Source organism: Scleropages formosus, chromosome 16, assembly GCF_900964775.1.
Source record: "Scleropages formosus chromosome 16, fSclFor1.1, whole genome shotgun sequence".
NCBI lineage: Eukaryota > Metazoa > Chordata > Actinopteri > Osteoglossiformes > Osteoglossidae > Scleropages > Scleropages formosus.
In genome coordinates, this window is record NC_041821.1 from 10,949,134 (window position 1) to 10,968,268 (window position 19,135).

Below are 19,135 nucleotides of genomic sequence, written 5' to 3' on the forward strand. Positions count from 1 at the left end.
CCTTATCTCCAACTGTGCTGTGGATGGCGCTAAAGCGTAAAGTACTCGTAACACACTTTTACAATACAGTACAGTACCACGGTAGTGGTAATGTGCTGGGATTTGAGTGACAGGAACAGGAACCTGTAATAGTGGTGTATGTGCTCCTTTCCAGTGCTCACAAATATTCCTTGGAATATTTCACATTTTAGCATTCCAGTAGGACAGCTAATAAGGCGGCAAACAAAGAGTTACATTTATATTTGCATTTATTTATTTAGCAGACCTGTTTGGGGTGCCTTGCGACGGTGTCCCCTCCCCCTTCGGCCTCGCGCCCTGTGTGTGTGTGTGTGTGTGTGTGTGTGTGTGTTTCTCCAAAGCGACTTCCGCTGAACTCTATGTAGTGTTACCAGCCCACACACCTTATTCACCGCGGTAACTTACACTGCTAGATACGCTACTTACAATGGGTCACTCATCCATACATCAGTGGAACACACTCTTTCTTACAAATAACAAATTTCGTGACAAATGAAAAAAATGACAAAATTCTTTAACAAGTGACAAATTTATGGCACACATTCTTTATCCAACGAATTCCGTCTCCCGCTGAAATAAACAAATATTTAACTGGGTTTGAAATATTTTGCCTAATGCGCACCACTTTTGACAAAAGAGTGTTTCTGCATTACAGGGATGAAAGGACTAAACTTTGAGCTGATGAAGTTTGTGAAATTTCAGTATGGAAAGGAAATGCATTATTCAGACATGTTTACATCCCCTGCGATGACTTTGTTGATTGGTGTGCTCATTAAATCCACTGGGTGCCCAGTGAAAGCATTTTACATAATAAGAGTGACTCTAAAAATATTTCCGCCTTTTAATACTCTGTGCTACAAATTAACTTTGATTACATAGCTTAATTTTTCATTCGTTAGCGGCCGCAGAAAGAAGAGGAAAACAGCATCATTCATAAATCCAAACAGCTTGTCAGACTGTAAATATCTAACTATGTATTTTATTATTAAATAAAAACAAGCTACTCCTGAAGGAAGCAATGACACATATGCAGCGTCCACAGTTGCGTTTGCGCTTCCCGACCTTCGCGGAAACAAAACTGCAAAAGATTATTCGGCTTTGTAGCCATGTTATGCAGATATGAATTTCTATTAATTCTGCACATGTAGTCCTTTTAAATGAGTATGAAGAACACAGTTACAAACCGGTATCCACCGTTTCTATATTTAGGTGTTATATGTGTACTATTTTATGAAATATGGAAAATGTAACTGCTTTCTGAGGTATGAATGGTAAGGATGGCGTGGGTGCCGGACTTGCGGCGTTAGTCTTTGTAGAGGCTCTGAGACCGAAGTGTCCCAGTAGCAGAGTGACAGTACAGAAGTGTCCTCATCCTCGTCCTCATCCTCGTCCTCATCCTCGTCCAGCAGCGTGATGCAACTTTGTTGCGTCTCCCTCTGTTTCGTCCCCGCAGAGACATCCATAATGCAGCACTGTAACTCCTCCTGTTAAAGCCGAGGGAAAATGTTCCACTTTTTGAATCTGGACCAGTCTCTGATCTCATCAATTTTTAATGATTTTGAGTATGTTTTTATTTTTTTTTTATTTATTTATTTTTTTTTCCCTCTCTCTCCTCAAGTACTCAGATATGATTCAGATCAGTCATGAATGGAAATGAGGAAACTTGGAGCAGAAACGGCACGATGAGCCACATTTTTTCTGCCCTCACCCCCCATTGACAAGGCCCCGGACCTCCGCTGGGTCAGTTCATGTCACAAGTGCTGTACGGTGCTGCTTGAAAGTGTGTGTCCCTTAGTTTTACCGCAAAATTGTAATTTAATAAGAAGCGTTCTTCCTCATCTGACATAATAGGTGTGTAATGACCAATTTTATATGGCACTTTAGAGGAAATTGCGTGTCGTAGAAAAGCGGGTGCAAAAATAAGTGAACCCCGAGATGTGTTGTTTAAACCAAGGAGGTAGTAGAATCAGGCATGTAAATCGTAACCATTTCTTCGTTTTATAAACTTATTTCAACATTTTATACAACAATGACCATCTCTATATGTTTCACATACTTTTAAGCAGCACCGTCATCTCATGTTCATGGAAACCGAATGCTTCTCTTTTTTCTGATCGACTCCTCACATAATTTATTCCAAAGCTGATTTAAAATCTTATCGAAGGTATTTTGCATTTTAACGTATATTAATCTCTTAAAGTGATGACAGGGCGTTTGCGTCGTGCCTGAAATTAGAATTATTCAGCACTTGCGGGATTTTCTCACATTCGGACAAATTCTCTGAGAAATGTGGTCTCTTGATGCCGCACGCGTGTTTCATGTATGTAGCTGTCACTGTTCTTTTCGAAAATTCTTCCGTTGAACATGCGCGTTTGCTGGCAGCCGATGTTATTCACGATTGATTTTCAGATGACTATGTGCTTTATTTGTGAGTTTCTTGATTCAAGCGTCCGTTTTGTGGATTAAATCGTCGGGAAGTAGAGAATTTTCAAAAAAGGCCAAATGGAGAACATGCATCAGATGCTAGTGGTGAAAAAAAGTTCCCACAGCTGAACCATCTATCCCACAAAGTGCAAGATGCAGGGGTGAGAACAGCTATTATCTCTGGAGTCATATTTCTTTTTTCCCCATCATTGTAGTTATTATAAGACTATTTCTGGAGACTTTCAGGGATGATCCAGGGTCTCCCCAGAATGTGAAGATTCATCAGTGTCGGTGGATATGAGGCTACAGCCCTGCCATGTGTGAGAGCTCATGGTCTCAATAGAAAAAAGCAATTGCTCGCCCATGGAACTTTCTGGAAGGGGACACCCTTCTTATCTCTTTTTGAACGTCCAGCATTTCTTCAATAAGACTTTCTGAAGTTGCATTGCGGTGCCCAGAGAGATGGATGTGTGTGTCTCCAGTGCTGCGACGGCTGCGAAGGCGCAGGTCCTTCAGGAAATAGGGTCTGTGTAGTGGTGTTCTAATAAAACGTTCATGAACGCTGCCTGCGTGCCCCTCTTTGCCCCGTCCGAACCCAGAGCACCATGTCACGCCACCACAGCATTTCCGGAAGCGGTGTGCGCGCTGGGCAGACACATGGAGAGATGACAGAAGTGCTGACATCACTCAGCTGTCCGAGATGCTGCTGAGTCGGAGACATGCAGCAAGACGGCGCTGTTAGCCTGATGCTACTGCCGTGTGGGGCATTAGGGGTCGGCAGACACTTGTACACAGATCCCATTTCCTGAAGGACCGCAGACGCCACCGACGCAGCCGTGAATTCCCCCCAGTAGTTAAACACCTTATTTACATTTTTTTTTTTTTTAAAAAACCAACTTTATTTAATAAAGTTAATATAATATGCAGTTAAAAACAATTGTCAATAAATTTACCACCAAACAAATTAAAAACAGCTGCATTTCCTACAGTTGATCAACAAAGCTTACTAAAAAAAACACATAAAATGCATTGTCAATACAGTAATAACCAATAACATATTCAAAACCCATAAAAATTTAGAATTTACCCATAATCCAACTGTGTGTGAGGCTTTAGGAGTCCGCAGACACCCGTCCACAGATCCACTTTCCTGAAGCACCACAGCCGACGCAGCCAAGAATTCCCCCCAGTGGTTAAACACCTTATTTACAATTTACCAAGAATCCAACTGTGTGTGAGGTTTTAGGGGTCCATAGACATCTGTGCACAGATCCCATTACCTGAAGGACCGCAGCTGTCGCAGCTAACGCAGCTGTTAAACACCTTATTTACAATTTACCCAGAATCCAACTGTGTGTGCGGCTTTAGGGGTACACAGATCCCATTTCCTGAAGGACCGCAGCTGACGCAGTCGTGAATTCTCCCCCAGTGATTCAACACTTCTTTTACAATTTACCCAGAATCCAACTGTGTGTGGGTCTTTAGGGGTCCGCAGACACCTGTACACAGAGCACGTTTCCTGAAGGACCGCAGCTGACACAGCTATCGCAGCCAATGCAGCCAGTGCAGCTGACACAGCTGTGAATTCTACCCTAGTGGTTTAACACTTTATTTACAATTTCCCCACAATCCAACTGTGTGTGAGGTTTTAGGGGTCCGTAGACACCTATGCACAGATCCCATTTCCTGAAGGACTGCAGCCGTCCCAGCCAACGCAGTGGTTAAACACCTTATATACAATTTACCCAGAATCCAACTGTGTGTGAAGTTTAAGGGTCCATAGACATATGTGCACAGATCCCATTTCCTGAAAAACCGCAACCGTCGCAGCCAACGCAGCTGCTGCAGCCGCCGCAGACGCGAATTCCCCCCGATGGTGCAACACCCTATTCATAATTTTCCCAGAATCCAACTGTGTGTGTGGGGCTTTATTATTTATTTATTTATTTATTTATTTATTTTCTTCTCTCTACGGATCAGAATGGATCACAACCCACCCAAGGGTGTCTGGCTCCACACACAGTCTTACTCGACAGGAATAAATTTCTCCATTCATCATTGTCAGTAATTCCAATCTTTATTCAATAAATAAATTAATCCTAAAAACTGCCATGCAAACAATAAAATTTAAAATAGTACTAAAATCAATAAGACCAACTAATATAAGTACCACATGGCTGAACCTTTAAAACACTAAAAGACATACCCCAAGGCTTAAAACCATACTTATAAATAAGTAACATTAGTAAGTAACAATAAGCGGTAACATTTACCGCTCAAGATGGGCGATCCCCTGGCCTGTTCCCAGGGTGTTACCATACACCTTTCCTACCGTTTTTGGGTGATTCTCTTTTCGTAACATGTCTCCCCTATTGTTGTTTTAGTAGAGTAGGTGAATGATAAAGTACAGAGTTAAAACACAACATGCACCACACAAGAAAACTAAATCTACACCACACTCAACTAAAATCAATCAATAGATAAATAACAATAAATAAATAAGAAAATACAAACAACCCACACGTAGTCATTTATAGGTGACTACTTAAAAGTGCAATCAGTGCCAAAAATTTTTAAAATAATACAAAATGAATAAACTGTGCGTGAGGCTTTATGGGTCTGCAGACACCCGTACACAGATCCCATTTCCTGAACGTCCGCATCCGTCGCAGCCGATGCAGCCGTCGCAGCCGTGAATTCCCCCCAGTGGTTAAACACTTTATTTACAATTTACCCAGAATCCAACCGTGTGTTGGGCTTTAGGGGTCCGCAGACACTAATACACAGATCCCATTTCCTGCCTGAAGGACCCACAGCCGATGCAGCCGTTGCAGCCGACAGACACCCATTTGCTCAGCATCAGCCTCTGGGTCTGCACACTGCAGGACGTGTGTCCTTTCATAGGGGCCCGAGTTTTAGAAAGACTGCTACTGGCAATGTATTTGGAAATTAACTCGGAAATTACAATGTACTATTTATTTGGAACTATTGCTCATAAAAGAAAAAAAATAAAAAATCAAATACGTTAAAAAACAAATAAAAAAACAATAGCACAGTTCACCGCAACTTCTCTTGGGACAAGTGATTTCAGCCCGTGCGTTTGTGTGTGGGCGTATTCAAGAATCCTTGAGGTGCTATTGTTTAAAATAATTACTTTTTTTTTGGTATTTGATTTTTTTTTTTTTTTTTAATGAGGCAATAAAAGTATTGTACTGACCCGCATTTTCGAGAGTTTGGACAGGAAACGGTTCTATTGGAATTAACAGCTGCGACGGCTGCGGCCCTTCAGGACATGGGATCTGCGTACAGGTGTTTGTGGACCTCTAAAGCCCCACAGACAGTTGGATTCTGGGTAAATTGTAAATAAGGTGCTTAACCACTGTGACGGCTGCATCGTCTGCATCGGCTGCGTCATCTGCGACGGCTGCATTGTCTGCAACGGGTGTGCGACGGCTGCGTCGGCGCCATATTGTTGTGTGGCTCCGACTCAGCAGCATTGCTGACAGCCCCGTGATGTCAGCACTTCTGTCATCTCTCCATGCGTCTGCCCAGCACGCACACCGCTGCCGGAAATGCCGCGGTGGCGTGACATGGTACTCTGGGTATGGATGGGGCGAAGAGGGGCACACAGGCAGCGTTTATTAGAACACCGCTACACAGACCCCATTCCCTGAAAGGCCTTCGCAGCCGTCACATCTGTCGCAGCCGTCAATTCCCCCCAGTGGTTACAATTTACCCAGAATCCAACTGCGTACGACCCGTTTCCCGCCAAACTCTCGATTGCACGGGTCGTTACAATACTTTTATTACCTACGATTCCGTCGTTCTTCGAATTAACAGCGATGCCAAGAAGCAGTCTAGTTAAATAATGCTGCTGCTGCTTATCGTGACGCAACGTGTTTTCCAAAGCGTTCTATGCGAGTAAGGAGGTGTCCGCCTTGTAGAGACAGAGCCGACCCACAAGAATACGGCACAGTACACTCAATAACGGGCACAGTAAGCGCATCCGTGGCACAATGTGATCTGTTAGAGCGCCGGGCACCGCATTGCTGTTGCGCTGTAAGTTACAGCGCTGCACTCTGTTTCCTCGTCCTTTTTTCCTTTTTCGAAAGAAAATAGGACAACGACGCAAAGGGAATATTATTTTTATTGACCCAGCTTGACACATTATGCCGCGTAAAGTGTCAAAGCAGGAAATAGGTTATGAAATGTAGGCCACGTTTATTTCGACCGTCGGCTGAGTCATCCGCGGGGCCGTTCGCTTTCCGAAGGACGGCGCTGCTTCGTCGATCTCCGGATGTTACCGCTGACTGAGGACGCCGTTCTCGTGCGGAACCGCGTGCGGTGATTGTGCGTTCGTGATCGACGCTTGTTCCCCGTCTTGGACGTCCGAAACCGCGAAGATGAGTGTAATACTGGGCCGTTATGGCGGAACTCTCTCTCTCTCTGTCTTTGTCTCTCTGTCCATCTAAGTGTCTCTCTGTCTGTCTTTCGGTCTCTTTGTCTCTCCGCCTGTCTCACTCTGTCCATCTCTCTTTGTCTCTCTGTGTCTTTGTCTCTCTGTCTGTCTCACTCTGTCTGTCTCTCTTTGTCTCTTTGTTTCTGTCTCTCCACCTGTCTGTGTCTTTGTCCCCCTGTCTGTCTCATTCTGTCCGTCTCTCTTTGTCCCTCTGTCTTTGTCTTTCCACCTATCTCTTTGTGTCTTTGTCCCTCTGTCTTTGTCTCTCTGCCTCTCTTTGTCTTCGTCTTTCTGTCTTTGTCTTTCCACCTATCTCTTTGTGTCTTTGTCTCTCTGTCTTGGTCTCTGTTTGTCTTCATTTCTCTGTCTCTTTTTGCCTTTGTCTCTCTGTGTCCCTTTTTCTGTTTCTGTTTGTCTTTCTATCTCTGCCTCTCTTTGTCTTAGTCTTTCTCTCCGTCTCTCTTTCCGTCCGTCTCGCTCTCTGTTTCTCACTGTCTCTGTCTCTCCAACCCTTCACTGTCTTGTCCACCCAGCTCCCTCTCTTTGTCTTCATGTCCTTCAGCTCCACTCCGTCTCCCTTTACGTGTCTCTTCTCTGAAAGGGTCACTTTAGCTGTTTGAAATCAGTTTGGAATTATCAGTCTCCACGCAACCTTCTCCCTGTCATAGATTATTGATCAGTATATAGTATCTATCAAGTCCCTCAGGCTCTTACTACAGACGCCTCTTATGAGGAAGAAAATAATTCAAATTATTCGTAAATACACAGCTGCGCATACATGTACATACGCGTTTCTCGAGTTGCGATCCCGCGGGATAAGGCCGCTGCTGAATAAATCAATATAAACGTGAACAGTTCCCAGTATTCCCTGTAACAGTTACATGCACATGTATGTTTTCTGAGTCATACAGTGGCACCTGCCCGCATTGCTTGCAAATAAATTACTGTAGCAAACCAGAAATGAAATCAGCAAACCTACGAATGATCGTTACACATGCAATAAGTTCGAGAGCTCAGGCAAACATACTGTGCCTCAGTTATTAATTCAGCTTGCTTTCAGGGCACCTTTGGGCCTCTCATTTGCTGAACGATATTTTTACTGAATTCCCAGCGAACCTCTGAATTATGAAATTGGAAATGCTTGAGATGAGAAATAAAAAGAAATTCTTGAAAGAAAAAAAAAAAAACAATTTAATCTTCTTTTGAACTTTTCCTTGCTATAAGTATGCCTGGAAAAAGTTTTGCTGGATGTATGATGAAGAGGGCAAGCGAGGAGAAATGCAAAGAGCTTGAGTGTTGCGTTGGGGCTGAGTGTACTGCAGTCACACACGCGCACGCACGCACACACACACACACGTCTGCGTTGAAGAGGGAGTGTGGCTCGTCTCCGAGCGAGCAGAGGGATGTCGCTTCGAACAGCTGAACTCGCGCTCGGCTGAGCGGACCCGGCTCAACGCAGACGGACACGTGCCGGGCTACAGCTGGCGAAGGTCGCGGGTTCGAGCGCGGCACAGCTGGACGGAGCTCCTGACAGCTCGGGCTTCCCCGCGGGACCCCCGGCGTCCCCAGGAAGCCGTCCCGCGCAGCTCGGACCGGAGGGAAGCGGCCGCCCGCGGACGTGGAGCGGAGCGGCGGCAATCGCAGCGGGGGGTCGGGGGAGTGGCATGGGGGGGTCGTGAGCGTGGCGTGGGAGACGGAGGGGCTGCAGACGCTGGGCATCGTGGTCATCGTGTGCGCCTCCGTGAAGCTCCTCCACCTGCTGGGACTCATTAACTTTACGGAAGGTAGGAGAAGTTGAGGGGCGGTGTCGCTAAGGCTCACAGGTCTCGCTGCGTCGTAACCATGACTGACAATATTATTTAAAGAATATCTGTGTCCGTCTGTGCAAGGAAAAAATTACGTCTCTAGTCTTTTATCTTACAGCGTGTTTGTGTTTTTATACCCTAGTAAAACAGTCACGGCTGGTTCAGACACGGCCTTTTAGCTCAACTGGGAAAACGTGAGCGAAAACGTACGTTCCGCTAAATTTCTCCTGCTTTCACATCACGTGCGCGTTAATAGGAAAATTAAATCAAACACGAAGAGGGCGTGTCGTGGGTCCGAGTGTGAAGGAGAAGCCCGGCGTCGTACGTAACCAGGCGCTGGGCGAACGAGCCGCCGAGGCCCCTGTCGCACGGGAAAGAGTTGTGCGTTTGTGTTGTTCCTCTTTGCTGACACGTGATATTTGCGGCCTGCGCTCCGTTTCGAGGGACGGAGACACAGCAGCATCAGGGAGATCAGAGTTCGCCGCCGAGGATCGTTGTCTCAGGAGGCTCGGTCGGTCCTCGTTCGCGCAATGGCTCAAGCGTACGAGTGTCTTACGCGTCGCGTTCGGTATGAGTCGCTGCAGCATCGCACGTATTCTGTACTGACTCACTGAGAGAGACTCAGTGACTCACCGAATGACCCGCTGATTGACTTACTGAATGACGCACCATGTGACTCACTGACTGATTTGCTGACCGACTCACCGAATGACCCACTGTTTCACTGACTGAATGACTCACTGAATGATTCGCTGACTGACTTACCGACTCACCGAATGACTCGGTCTGATTCACTCTTTGACTTACTGACTGATTCACCGAATGACTTACTGACTCACTGAATGACTCACCATGTGACTCACTGACTGGCTTGCTGATCGACTCACCGAATGACTCACTGTTTCACTGATTAAATGACTCACTGACTGACTCACCGAATTACTCACCATGTGATTCACTGTCTGACTCACTGAATTACTCACTGAATGACTCACTGTCTGATTCACTGAATGACTCACCGAATTACTCACCATGTGACTGTCTGACTCACTGAGTGACTCACTGTCTGATTCACTGAATGGCTAACTGAATGACTCACTGACTCATTCACTGAATGACTCACTGACTGACTCACCAAATTACCATGTGACTCATTGACTGACTCACTGAATGACTCACTGAATTATTCACCGAATGACTCAGTCTGATTCACTCTGACTTTCTGCCTGATTCACCGAATGACTTACTGACTCACTGTCTGATTCACTGAATGCCTCACCGACTGACTCACCGAATTACTCACTGAATGGCTCACTGACTGACTCACCAAATTACTCACCATGTGACTCACTGACTGACTCACTGAATGGCTCACTGAATTACTCACTGACTGACTCACTGAATGACTCACCATGTGACTCACTGTCTGACTCACTGAATTACTCAGTGAATTACTCACTGACTGACTCACCGTCTGATTCACTGAATGACTCACTGACTGATTCATTGTCTGATTCACTGAATGGCTCACTGACTGACTCACCGAATTACCATGTGACTCACTGTCTGACTCACCGTCTGATTCACTGACTGACTCACTGAATTGCTCACTGAATGATTCACTGTCTGCCTCATTGTCTGCCTCATTGTCTGCCTCATTGTCTGACTCACTGACTGACTCACTGAATTATTCACTGAATGACTCCCTGACTGACTCACTGTCTGATTCACTGACTCACCGAATTACTCACCATGTGACTCACTGTCTGCCTCACTGTCTGACTCACTGAATGACTCAGTCTGATTCACTGTTTGACTTACTGACTGATTCACCAAATGACTTACTGATGCACTGAATAACTCACTGTCTGATTTACTCTCTGACTCACTGAATGCCTCGCTGTCTGATTCACTGAATGACTCACTGAATTTCTCACCAACTCATTCACTGACTGACTCACCGAATGACTCACTGACTGACTCACCGAATTACTCATTTATAGCTTCCTTGAAAATTGCCCAGCTGTACAAATGGGTAAATAACTAAGTAGCTTAACAGTGTAAGTCACTTTGGAGAAAAGCATCAGGTGAACTAATAGATGTAATCATTTTATGCCAGATTCTTGCCTGTCTCATCTAAACTGGCTAGTTCCATAATAGCAAATAATATTACATATTAAATTAAGTATTATATATTATTTATAAATATATAAATAACAAACATTAAATATTAAAATAATAATAATTCACAACAAATGACAAGGAGTTGTTTGACTGTAGTCACATTCTAAATTCCTTTTGCTGAAACGGAATATTTCATTTATTGGGAATGTTTTGTGTCTTATACTCAGTGTGGAAACAAAGGGACAGCACAACGTACCCATATGGCTAAAGTAGACTACGACAAAGTGACGTCCTGGTAGTCCTCAGAAGTATTAGCAGCCACCTCATAAGTATTTTAATGAAATGAAATTATTTCAATTTTAAACTGCTATAACTGATCTAGAACTCTTGACTTTACAGTCCTAATGCTGTGATGCTGTTTCTTTCGATATAAACCAGTTTCCTATTTGCCTTATTTATAACACCAGTACTTCTGACAGTTGTATAATTTCATGTATCCCAGGAACGGCTTGTTTATAGACCTGGTTTGCATCTGGGGAAGCAATCTGTCCGGAGATACTGTATGCTCCCACAGATGGACATGAGGTTTGCTTACACAAGACAGTGTAGCAGATGACAGACTCCTTTGACTATTGATCTTCATGTTCGTTCTGCTGATTCTCTAAACAGGATGTCGTAGTGCACCACCCTTTTCTTGGAAGACATATGCTCAGGCACAAGCAAGTAGAGATCAGATAACTCATGTTAATCAAATGTTACGTGAACCTTTAAATAAAGGGTGATTCGGTCCTTTTGAAAGCCACCAAAGCATTCACGTTCTCATTTTGCAAACTGATATTAAAATTTACACTGATGTGCAAGACAGCTCACTGTAAGTGGATACAACACGAAAACCAGGTACAGAACCACAACCCTAACCCTAGTAACACTAATTGTGCACAACATGAAAATAGGTACACTAGGTACAGGTAGACAACACCAACCCCTAACTCTAATAAACGAAAATGGGTACGATATGAAAACTACGTAAAAGATCACAACCCTAACAACTGCAAATGGACACAATTCAAAAACCAGGTACAGAACCACAGCACTAATTCTAGCAACTCTAAATGGGTACAATACAAAAACAAGGTACAGAACCACAACCCTAAACCTAAAAACTGTAAATGGACACAATATGAAAACAAGGTACAAAACCCTAACAACCGTAAATGGACACAACTGAAAAACAAAAAAACCACAACTGGTTTGAGAAGAAGTGGAACATACAGAGTAGGACACTGTGGTACACTTACTTGACAAACTGCTCCGCAGTGGAACTGCAGATGCTCTTCAGAAGATGGTGGTTAGTGAGATAAGGTAGAGCCTTTGCTTGTAGTCTGAATTTCCGTTTGTTCTTTAGCAGCGGAACTGATTTTGCTGTGACACTGCCGTGGAATCGTGTAGCTGCTTCCTCAAAAGATTGAGAGGGAAGATAGATCCTCTCAGCATCCATTTACATTTATTCACTTAGCAGACACTTTTCTCCAAAGCACCTTACAATGGATACTATGTAGCATTACTAGCCCACACACCTTATTCACCAAGGTGACTTACACTGCTAGATACACTACTTACAATGGGTCACTCATCCATACATCAGTGAAACACACTCTCTCTGTGGGGGAACCTGAAAAGCATGTCTTTGGACTGTGGGAGGAAACCAGAGCACCCCGAGTAAACCCATGCAGACACAGGGAGAACATGCAAACACCACACAGACTGAGAGGGGAATCGAACCCCTGTTCTCTCACACCATTGAGGCAGCAGCTCTACTCACTGTGCCACCGTGCGGCCTCAAAGGGACTGGATTCGCTCTTTGTCAGTTTGATGCTCTCCACCAGGTCAGCCTCAGTCCTGTGTCATTCTGTGTTCTGCTTCTTCTCGCACTTGGAGCGGAGAGAGACTCCGTGATGGAAGCGAGCGCAGATGTGCTCGTAATTAGTCTTCCTCGCCGTCGTGGAACTCTTTTTCAAAGCAAAGCAAAAACCACGATCCGTGTTTCCATTCAGCTGTGGGAATGAATCACTCCCGTGAAATATGATTGCGAGGGCTTCGGCAGCAGGTTGATTTCCATAATAGGACACCGCTCTAAACGCGGCGTCCTGCACGGCAGTAACCTGCTGCACGGATGCCAGCGTTCCGTTCCAGAACGGCTCCGAGGTTCGTTCAGCTTGCGTCTTGGAGCACTTGGAGCACATGTCTGTGATGGAGGTGCGGATGCGCTTCTTCGCAATTGTTTGTGCGTGTCTTGGCACATCTGCTGCAGTGAAAGCCCAGCTACTCCTGCTGTTGCTGTTTCACTTTGGCCAGTATTTGCACGCCTCACGGAGCGGAGCCAAGTCCGGAGTCTGGATGTTCAAAGTCTGATAAGATCAAAAAATTAAAGTGGCTATCATTTCACAATGGTACTGCTTTATTCATTTTTTTTTTTGCTCAAATAAAAGAAAATTAGACACACGCGCATATACGTATAATATGTGTAAAACTGCACTTTTGCTTCACTCGTGAGGTGCCTGATAAATTTCGTTATCCTGATTTTTTTGTTCCATAATTCTAACATCGGGTATCAAAAGTAAGAAGTACTTGTAAAAATATGCACACGCTGTCTGAACCGCTTGCCCCATTCAGGGTCGGGGGGAGCCGGAGCCTAACCCAGCAACACAGGGCGTAAGGCTGGAGGGGGAGAGGATACACCCAGGACAGGACGCCAGTCTGTTGCAAGGCACCCCTAGCGGGACTCGAACCCCAGACCCAGCAGAGAGCAGGACCCGGTCCAACCCACCGCGTCACCGCACCTCCGCCCCCCTGATGATATGCGTACTGACCCTATTCGTACTTCAAAGTTTGGCAGTGAAATAGAGTCATTCCTGTGCAATAAGTCAAAAGCAATGAGTGTTTTCTGTGTGGGATGAATAAAAGTGTTGGGCCAACTTTTGTCGAACAGGGCGTGTGACACTTGTCTGTTGCTTGTGGTCCCAGTTGAGCGCTGCAGCAGGTCTCTCGGTCAAAAGTCCACCTTCAGAGTGAGAACCAGAGCATGGAACAAAAAAAAATCCCCTTACCGAGAAGGTCTCGCTTCGCTTGGGATCGGAAAGGCTCAGCTTAATAGCAAAGGCGAGCCGGTCCTCGAGTTTATTTATTGCCCTGTTTTTCTTCTCGGCTGAGCCCTGTGACTCAGACTATTAGGAGAAAACATATCAGCAGCTTTCATCTGCTGGGCCACCTGAAAAAGGCCTGACATCAGGCTATCGGCTCAGTTTACACTGTCTAATTTAACTGCCTTCCTAGCTCTGTTTACGAGTGTCTTCCGAAGGAAACCTAGTTTCCTCACAAAAAATGATCTTATTTTAGATTTAGCGGTCGGTCAGGAACGGCCTGCTTTGTTCCCGTTCTCTGCCCTTTCCCATATATAATCCCAGGCAGTGCAAGTTTTTGTTTTTCAGATGACCTTGTCGCTAATTAGGCCCTGCTTAGCTGTTCACTGAATGAGTGAAGCAAGAGGTCTTTCCGAAGAAAGAGAGAGAAGTCTATCGTGATTTGAGAACTCTCTCTTACCTGACTAAATGAGGAAGCTTATCATGACTGGAAGACCAGCATCCCGTTAATTTTAATTTATGTACTTTTACAGGTGTCCGTGATAAGCCCTAAAACTCAAGGATTTTCTGCTGCAGTTAGTGTAGGTTGTCCTCGTAGAAATAGTGGCTCTCTAATTGGTCGTTATTGCAAAGATTATTCTGTTAGCAGTCTGTACATCAACAGAGATCCTCTGATCAATGGAAGTTCTCTGTCAGTGGTGTTCCTCTGAACAATGAAGGTCCTTTGAAGTGGTGGTCCGCAGAACAATGGAGGTCTTCTGTCAGTGGTCCTCTGAACAATGGAGGTCCTCTGAAAAATGAAGGTCCTCTGTAAGTGGTGTTCCTCTGAACAATGGAGCAGCAGCAATGTTCCTTTGTCAATGATCCTCACAGCAACGATGGTCATTTTAGTGGTCCTTATTGCAATGGCGGTCCTTTTTTGCAGACAGCATTGACGATGAGCAAGAGCAGTCCATGGTCCGCCATCGTCCTGAAGCCCTGGAGAAGCTGGAGGCCCAGACCAGGTTCTCAAAGAAGGAGCTACAGATCCTCTACAGAGGCTTCAAGAACGTAATTGTTTCAATTCAGTTTGCTAGTTCATATATAGGGCTTTTGGCACAGGGGGTCTTCATGTCATACTTCTCAAAAACACCTTGAAACATAACCTACTGTCAGTCTTCACTAAACTTGTACCGGCAAAACACTGTCTTCATCTACGCGTCATTATTCCACTCTAAGACAGACCGACGTGGGCTACAAATGCACAGAAAATCAAAAAATATAAACATTTAATAGGATAGTTAGTTGAATCAGTACCTTCCCAAATTCATCCTAAAAAGCTGCACTTGAACCTGGAAAATATTCCTGCATATTAAATAGGCTATTAAGTTCTATGTATAATTTAAAATAACTTCTATTTCCTGAAAGAGCCTAAGTATAATTAGGTTTTTAATGTCTTTGTACAAAATGATAATGTGCTATTGTCATTTAGTCTTTAAACCGTCGGTCTTGTCAAAGGAAAAGGTAAATTGGAAGTAAATGACCTGTAGAAACACTGGATATAATTAAAAGTTTAATATGGTAGAATGCTGTTTAAATGTACTGAAACATGTTGTTAATAATTAGTTTAATGTTTTAACATGCAATGTCCAGCCTGTACAAATCTTGCAGAGACGCAGACTCTTAGATGATGCCATGAAAGGTTCACATACATACATATGTATGTGTATATGTATGTATACATAGTATAATTAAATTGTATTTAATTTATATGTATCATCAAAGGTTCTATAACATTATGTGGTTGAGGCTGCAAAGAGTCACCCAGAAGGTATAATGATACAAAAGCAGCACACATCTTAACAGGGTTTTTTCTCTTTACGACATCTCCAAACTGTTGCAAAATACTTGGTTTAAAAGCAGGTTATTCATTTTCCACAGTCTCGATGAAATGGACCATAAAAAGCACAACACAGCAGACGCCTTTGCTTTAGAAAATGACAAATGACCTGTAAAGTACTTTTGAGTCTCTGTCCTCAGTGCCAAACATGGGAATTAAATCTCAGTTTTCCAGGAAGATGATTTGCCTGAAGCTGCATCCAGCTTTTAATGGAAAACTCAAAACTGGCCCATTAATAACATTCCTTGATGGCTTTACTGTCCTGCGCTTAACAAAAGGGGTAACTGAAAGCACATATCGTGATCTTTGCCCCTCTACCCCAGCAACTGTAGATGGTGGCATCACTATATTGCGAAGGATGGTAGACTTCCAGTGTCCTCTCTTTCTGTGATAAGATCGGCTGTGTCTCCAGGGATGATGCAGACCCAAAAGTGCCAGATCAAAACTCTCCAGAGTTTCATTCTCCAGGTTATACTCTGCAAAAGCTTTAGTGAATAACCAGCAGAAAGCGCAACAAATGGTATATGTGTTCAGTCAGAGGTTTGACTACATCTCTGGTAACTCCTTGGGAAGACATGTGGGCTCATTTCCTAATCAGACTTGTCAACAGAATCCATCATGAACAAAACAAGTTTAATTTTCATAGCACTTTATGAAACAGAACACCTTCGCACCTGTGACACCGAAACCTTGATGATGATTTGTTCTACGCAGTGAAAGACCATTCGAAAACGTTCTAGAGCATTCTATATAAGCCGTATGGGATTGATCATTAATTGCAGTAGACACAGATTGCAAACACTTTTCACATTTACAGTGGCGCTCTTCTTGAATTAATAAACAGAACATTCAATTTGTACTTATGAGTTTTTAATTACCTCCTCTCTGCCTCTATATGCTTTAGGCTTTCAGTTATTAATTTCATTTATGCTCTTGAAGAGCTTCCTTGGGAGGCTTCTACCCTGACTTCTGAAGTTTTCTCTCTCCTTTCTGCAGGAATGTCCGAGTGGGGTGGTTAATGAGGAGACTTTCAAAAGCATCTACTCACAGTTCTTCCCACAAGGAGGTGGGAAAGTTAATGGGTTCTAGAAAACACTTTCAAGGCATCTTATTTTACGGTCACCGTAAGATAGCACTGTCTGTAAAGAATTTCATTAATTTAATTGCGGCTACATAATCAAAACATTTTCTTTTTGTGCAAGACTCTGTGGCCATGTATTCCGATTGAGCGCATACTCGAATAATACCATTCGGATAGAATAACGCCCCAAAGCTCTTGTTCTCTAAAGGTTGTTTGAAAAATCCAGGTCTGAGAGTTCTCCAACTAGACTATTATGAGCCTCCCCAAGTTATTAAATTTGACATTGAAAGTACAAGGTTTCAAAGCAGTTTTCTTTAAAAGAATTTCGTATGGTAGCTTTAGTTTTGGTCGAAGCCTTCGGTTTTACTAGTGCAATTTGACAAAGGCCAGTTTGTTTCTCTTCGCCGTTCCAGATGCATCCAGGTACGCTCACTTCCTGTTCAATGCATTTGACACAGACCACAATGGCTCTGTGAGTTTTGAGGTAAGCGCATACAAGATGCCATGCAGGATTTAAAACATTTTGCTTGTAATTGCATTATCCCTGATATTGCTGTTCTGTTGAAATTTGGTTGTTAGCCGATATACTTGACATTTGAAGTTGGCCACATTTTTAGGAAATTGATAAGAACAGCAGCTGTTTACAGATTTATAATAGCTGCATGGAGAAAATCTTATTAAGCACACCTGTCAGAACTTCACTAAGTCATGTGTCTGTTCTGATGTGAATCTGTTTTTGTTAGTGCAGCACAAAATACGGAACCATTAAAGTACTGAATTTCTGAATCAGTTACAAATAAGATTACGTACAGTGTAAGGGACAGTTTGCTGTTAAATATGCAGCAGATGTCAGCAAAGCTTTTCTCTGTTCATAAACATATTTTCCCCAGTTTCACATATTTGTAGTACTTTACTGATAAAGCTAATGAACGTTGTGAAAGATTGAGATTCTTTTGTTCGCCTAACAGTTCTCTCTCTCTGTTCAAGGATTTTGTCCTTGGTCTTTCCACTCTGCTACGGGGTTCCGTGCAGGAAAAGTTGAACTGGGCCTTCAATTTGTATGATATCAATAAGGATGGATATATAACTAAAGACGTAAGTGGCAGTGAATAAAAGCTCATAGATTTGTCTTTATTTCTGACATAAGAGCAGTATAATAACTTTTGGCAGTGCAGAAGTACACACACACTTTCAGAACCGCTTGTCCTATACGGGGTCACGGGGAACCAGAGCCTACCCGGTAACACAGGGCGTAAGGCCAGAGGGGACACACCCAGGACGGGACGCCAGTCCGTTGCAAGGCACCCCAAGCGGGACTTGAACCCCAGACCCACCGGAAAGCAGGACAGTGGTCCAACCCACTGCGCCACCGCACCCCTAGTGCAGAAGTACTCGAACCAAATTATATTGATTATACGGTAGGTACTGTCCGGTTCCCCGTGCCCCGTATGGGGCGAGTGGTTCGGACGGACGGACTGTAAGTGCAATGGGTCCGAACTTGACCCGTGATAACTGGCGTGGTTTTTACAGTACGGGAGCGTATCGAAGTGGCAAATCCTGTAAAGACAGAACTGGATTCAAACCCAGATTTGTACCCAGATCTAAAACAATAGCCCAGGAGCTGTGAGGCACTAGCATTACTTAGTGCCCCAACGTGCCGATATATTGATATTGTTCGAGAATAAAAGCAAAACCTTAGAAATTCAACTCACGAAGGTTCGGAATGGTCATGTTGGTCACGTTGGGACGGACTCACAGCAGTATTTTATCATTTGATCAATGTTCTGCTTTTCAGGAGATGCTGGACATCATGAGAGCTATTTATAGCATGATGGGAAGATGCACATACCCAGTGCTGAAAGATGATGCTCCCAGGCAGCATGTGGAGATGTTCTTCCAGGTACTTCTTTCTTAAGAATGTTCCATTCTTCAGTCATGGTATAGAATGTAAAAGAGTGGCACGGAAAACCACGGCCACGCCCACCTCGGGGATCACGCGAGCTAAACGGACACACAGATGAGAAGAGTGGTCTTGGCACGGTAATGAAAAAGATCGTTTATCCTTAATTAAGTGCAGTCTTCCGAAGTGGGGATCGATAAAAACTTTTTGTCATAGATGGAAGTCAGCAAAATAACTGAAGAGTCTGGGATGAGAGTCTTAAAGTGCCCTAACAACACTGAGGCTCTACAAGAAGTGCCAGAGTC

At 43.9% G+C, this 19,135-nt stretch overlaps 1 protein-coding gene across 2 annotated transcripts in view; it reads left to right on the forward strand.

Annotated features, from left to right (window-relative positions):
• Positions 1-19,135, forward strand: part of LOC108925689 (Kv channel-interacting protein 4-like) — a 53,801-nt gene that overhangs the window by 32,882 nt on the left and 1,784 nt on the right. For both annotated transcript variants that reach the window (XM_018737846.2, XM_018737845.2), the window contains exons 2-6: positions 14,896-15,020; positions 16,846-16,915; positions 17,344-17,414; positions 17,918-18,025; positions 18,726-18,830. In XM_018737846.2, coding sequence (XP_018593362.1) covers positions 14,896-15,020; positions 16,846-16,915; positions 17,344-17,414; positions 17,918-18,025; positions 18,726-18,830 — 479 coding nt within the window. The remainder of the gene's footprint in view (positions 1-14,895; positions 15,021-16,845; positions 16,916-17,343; positions 17,415-17,917; positions 18,026-18,725; positions 18,831-19,135) is intronic.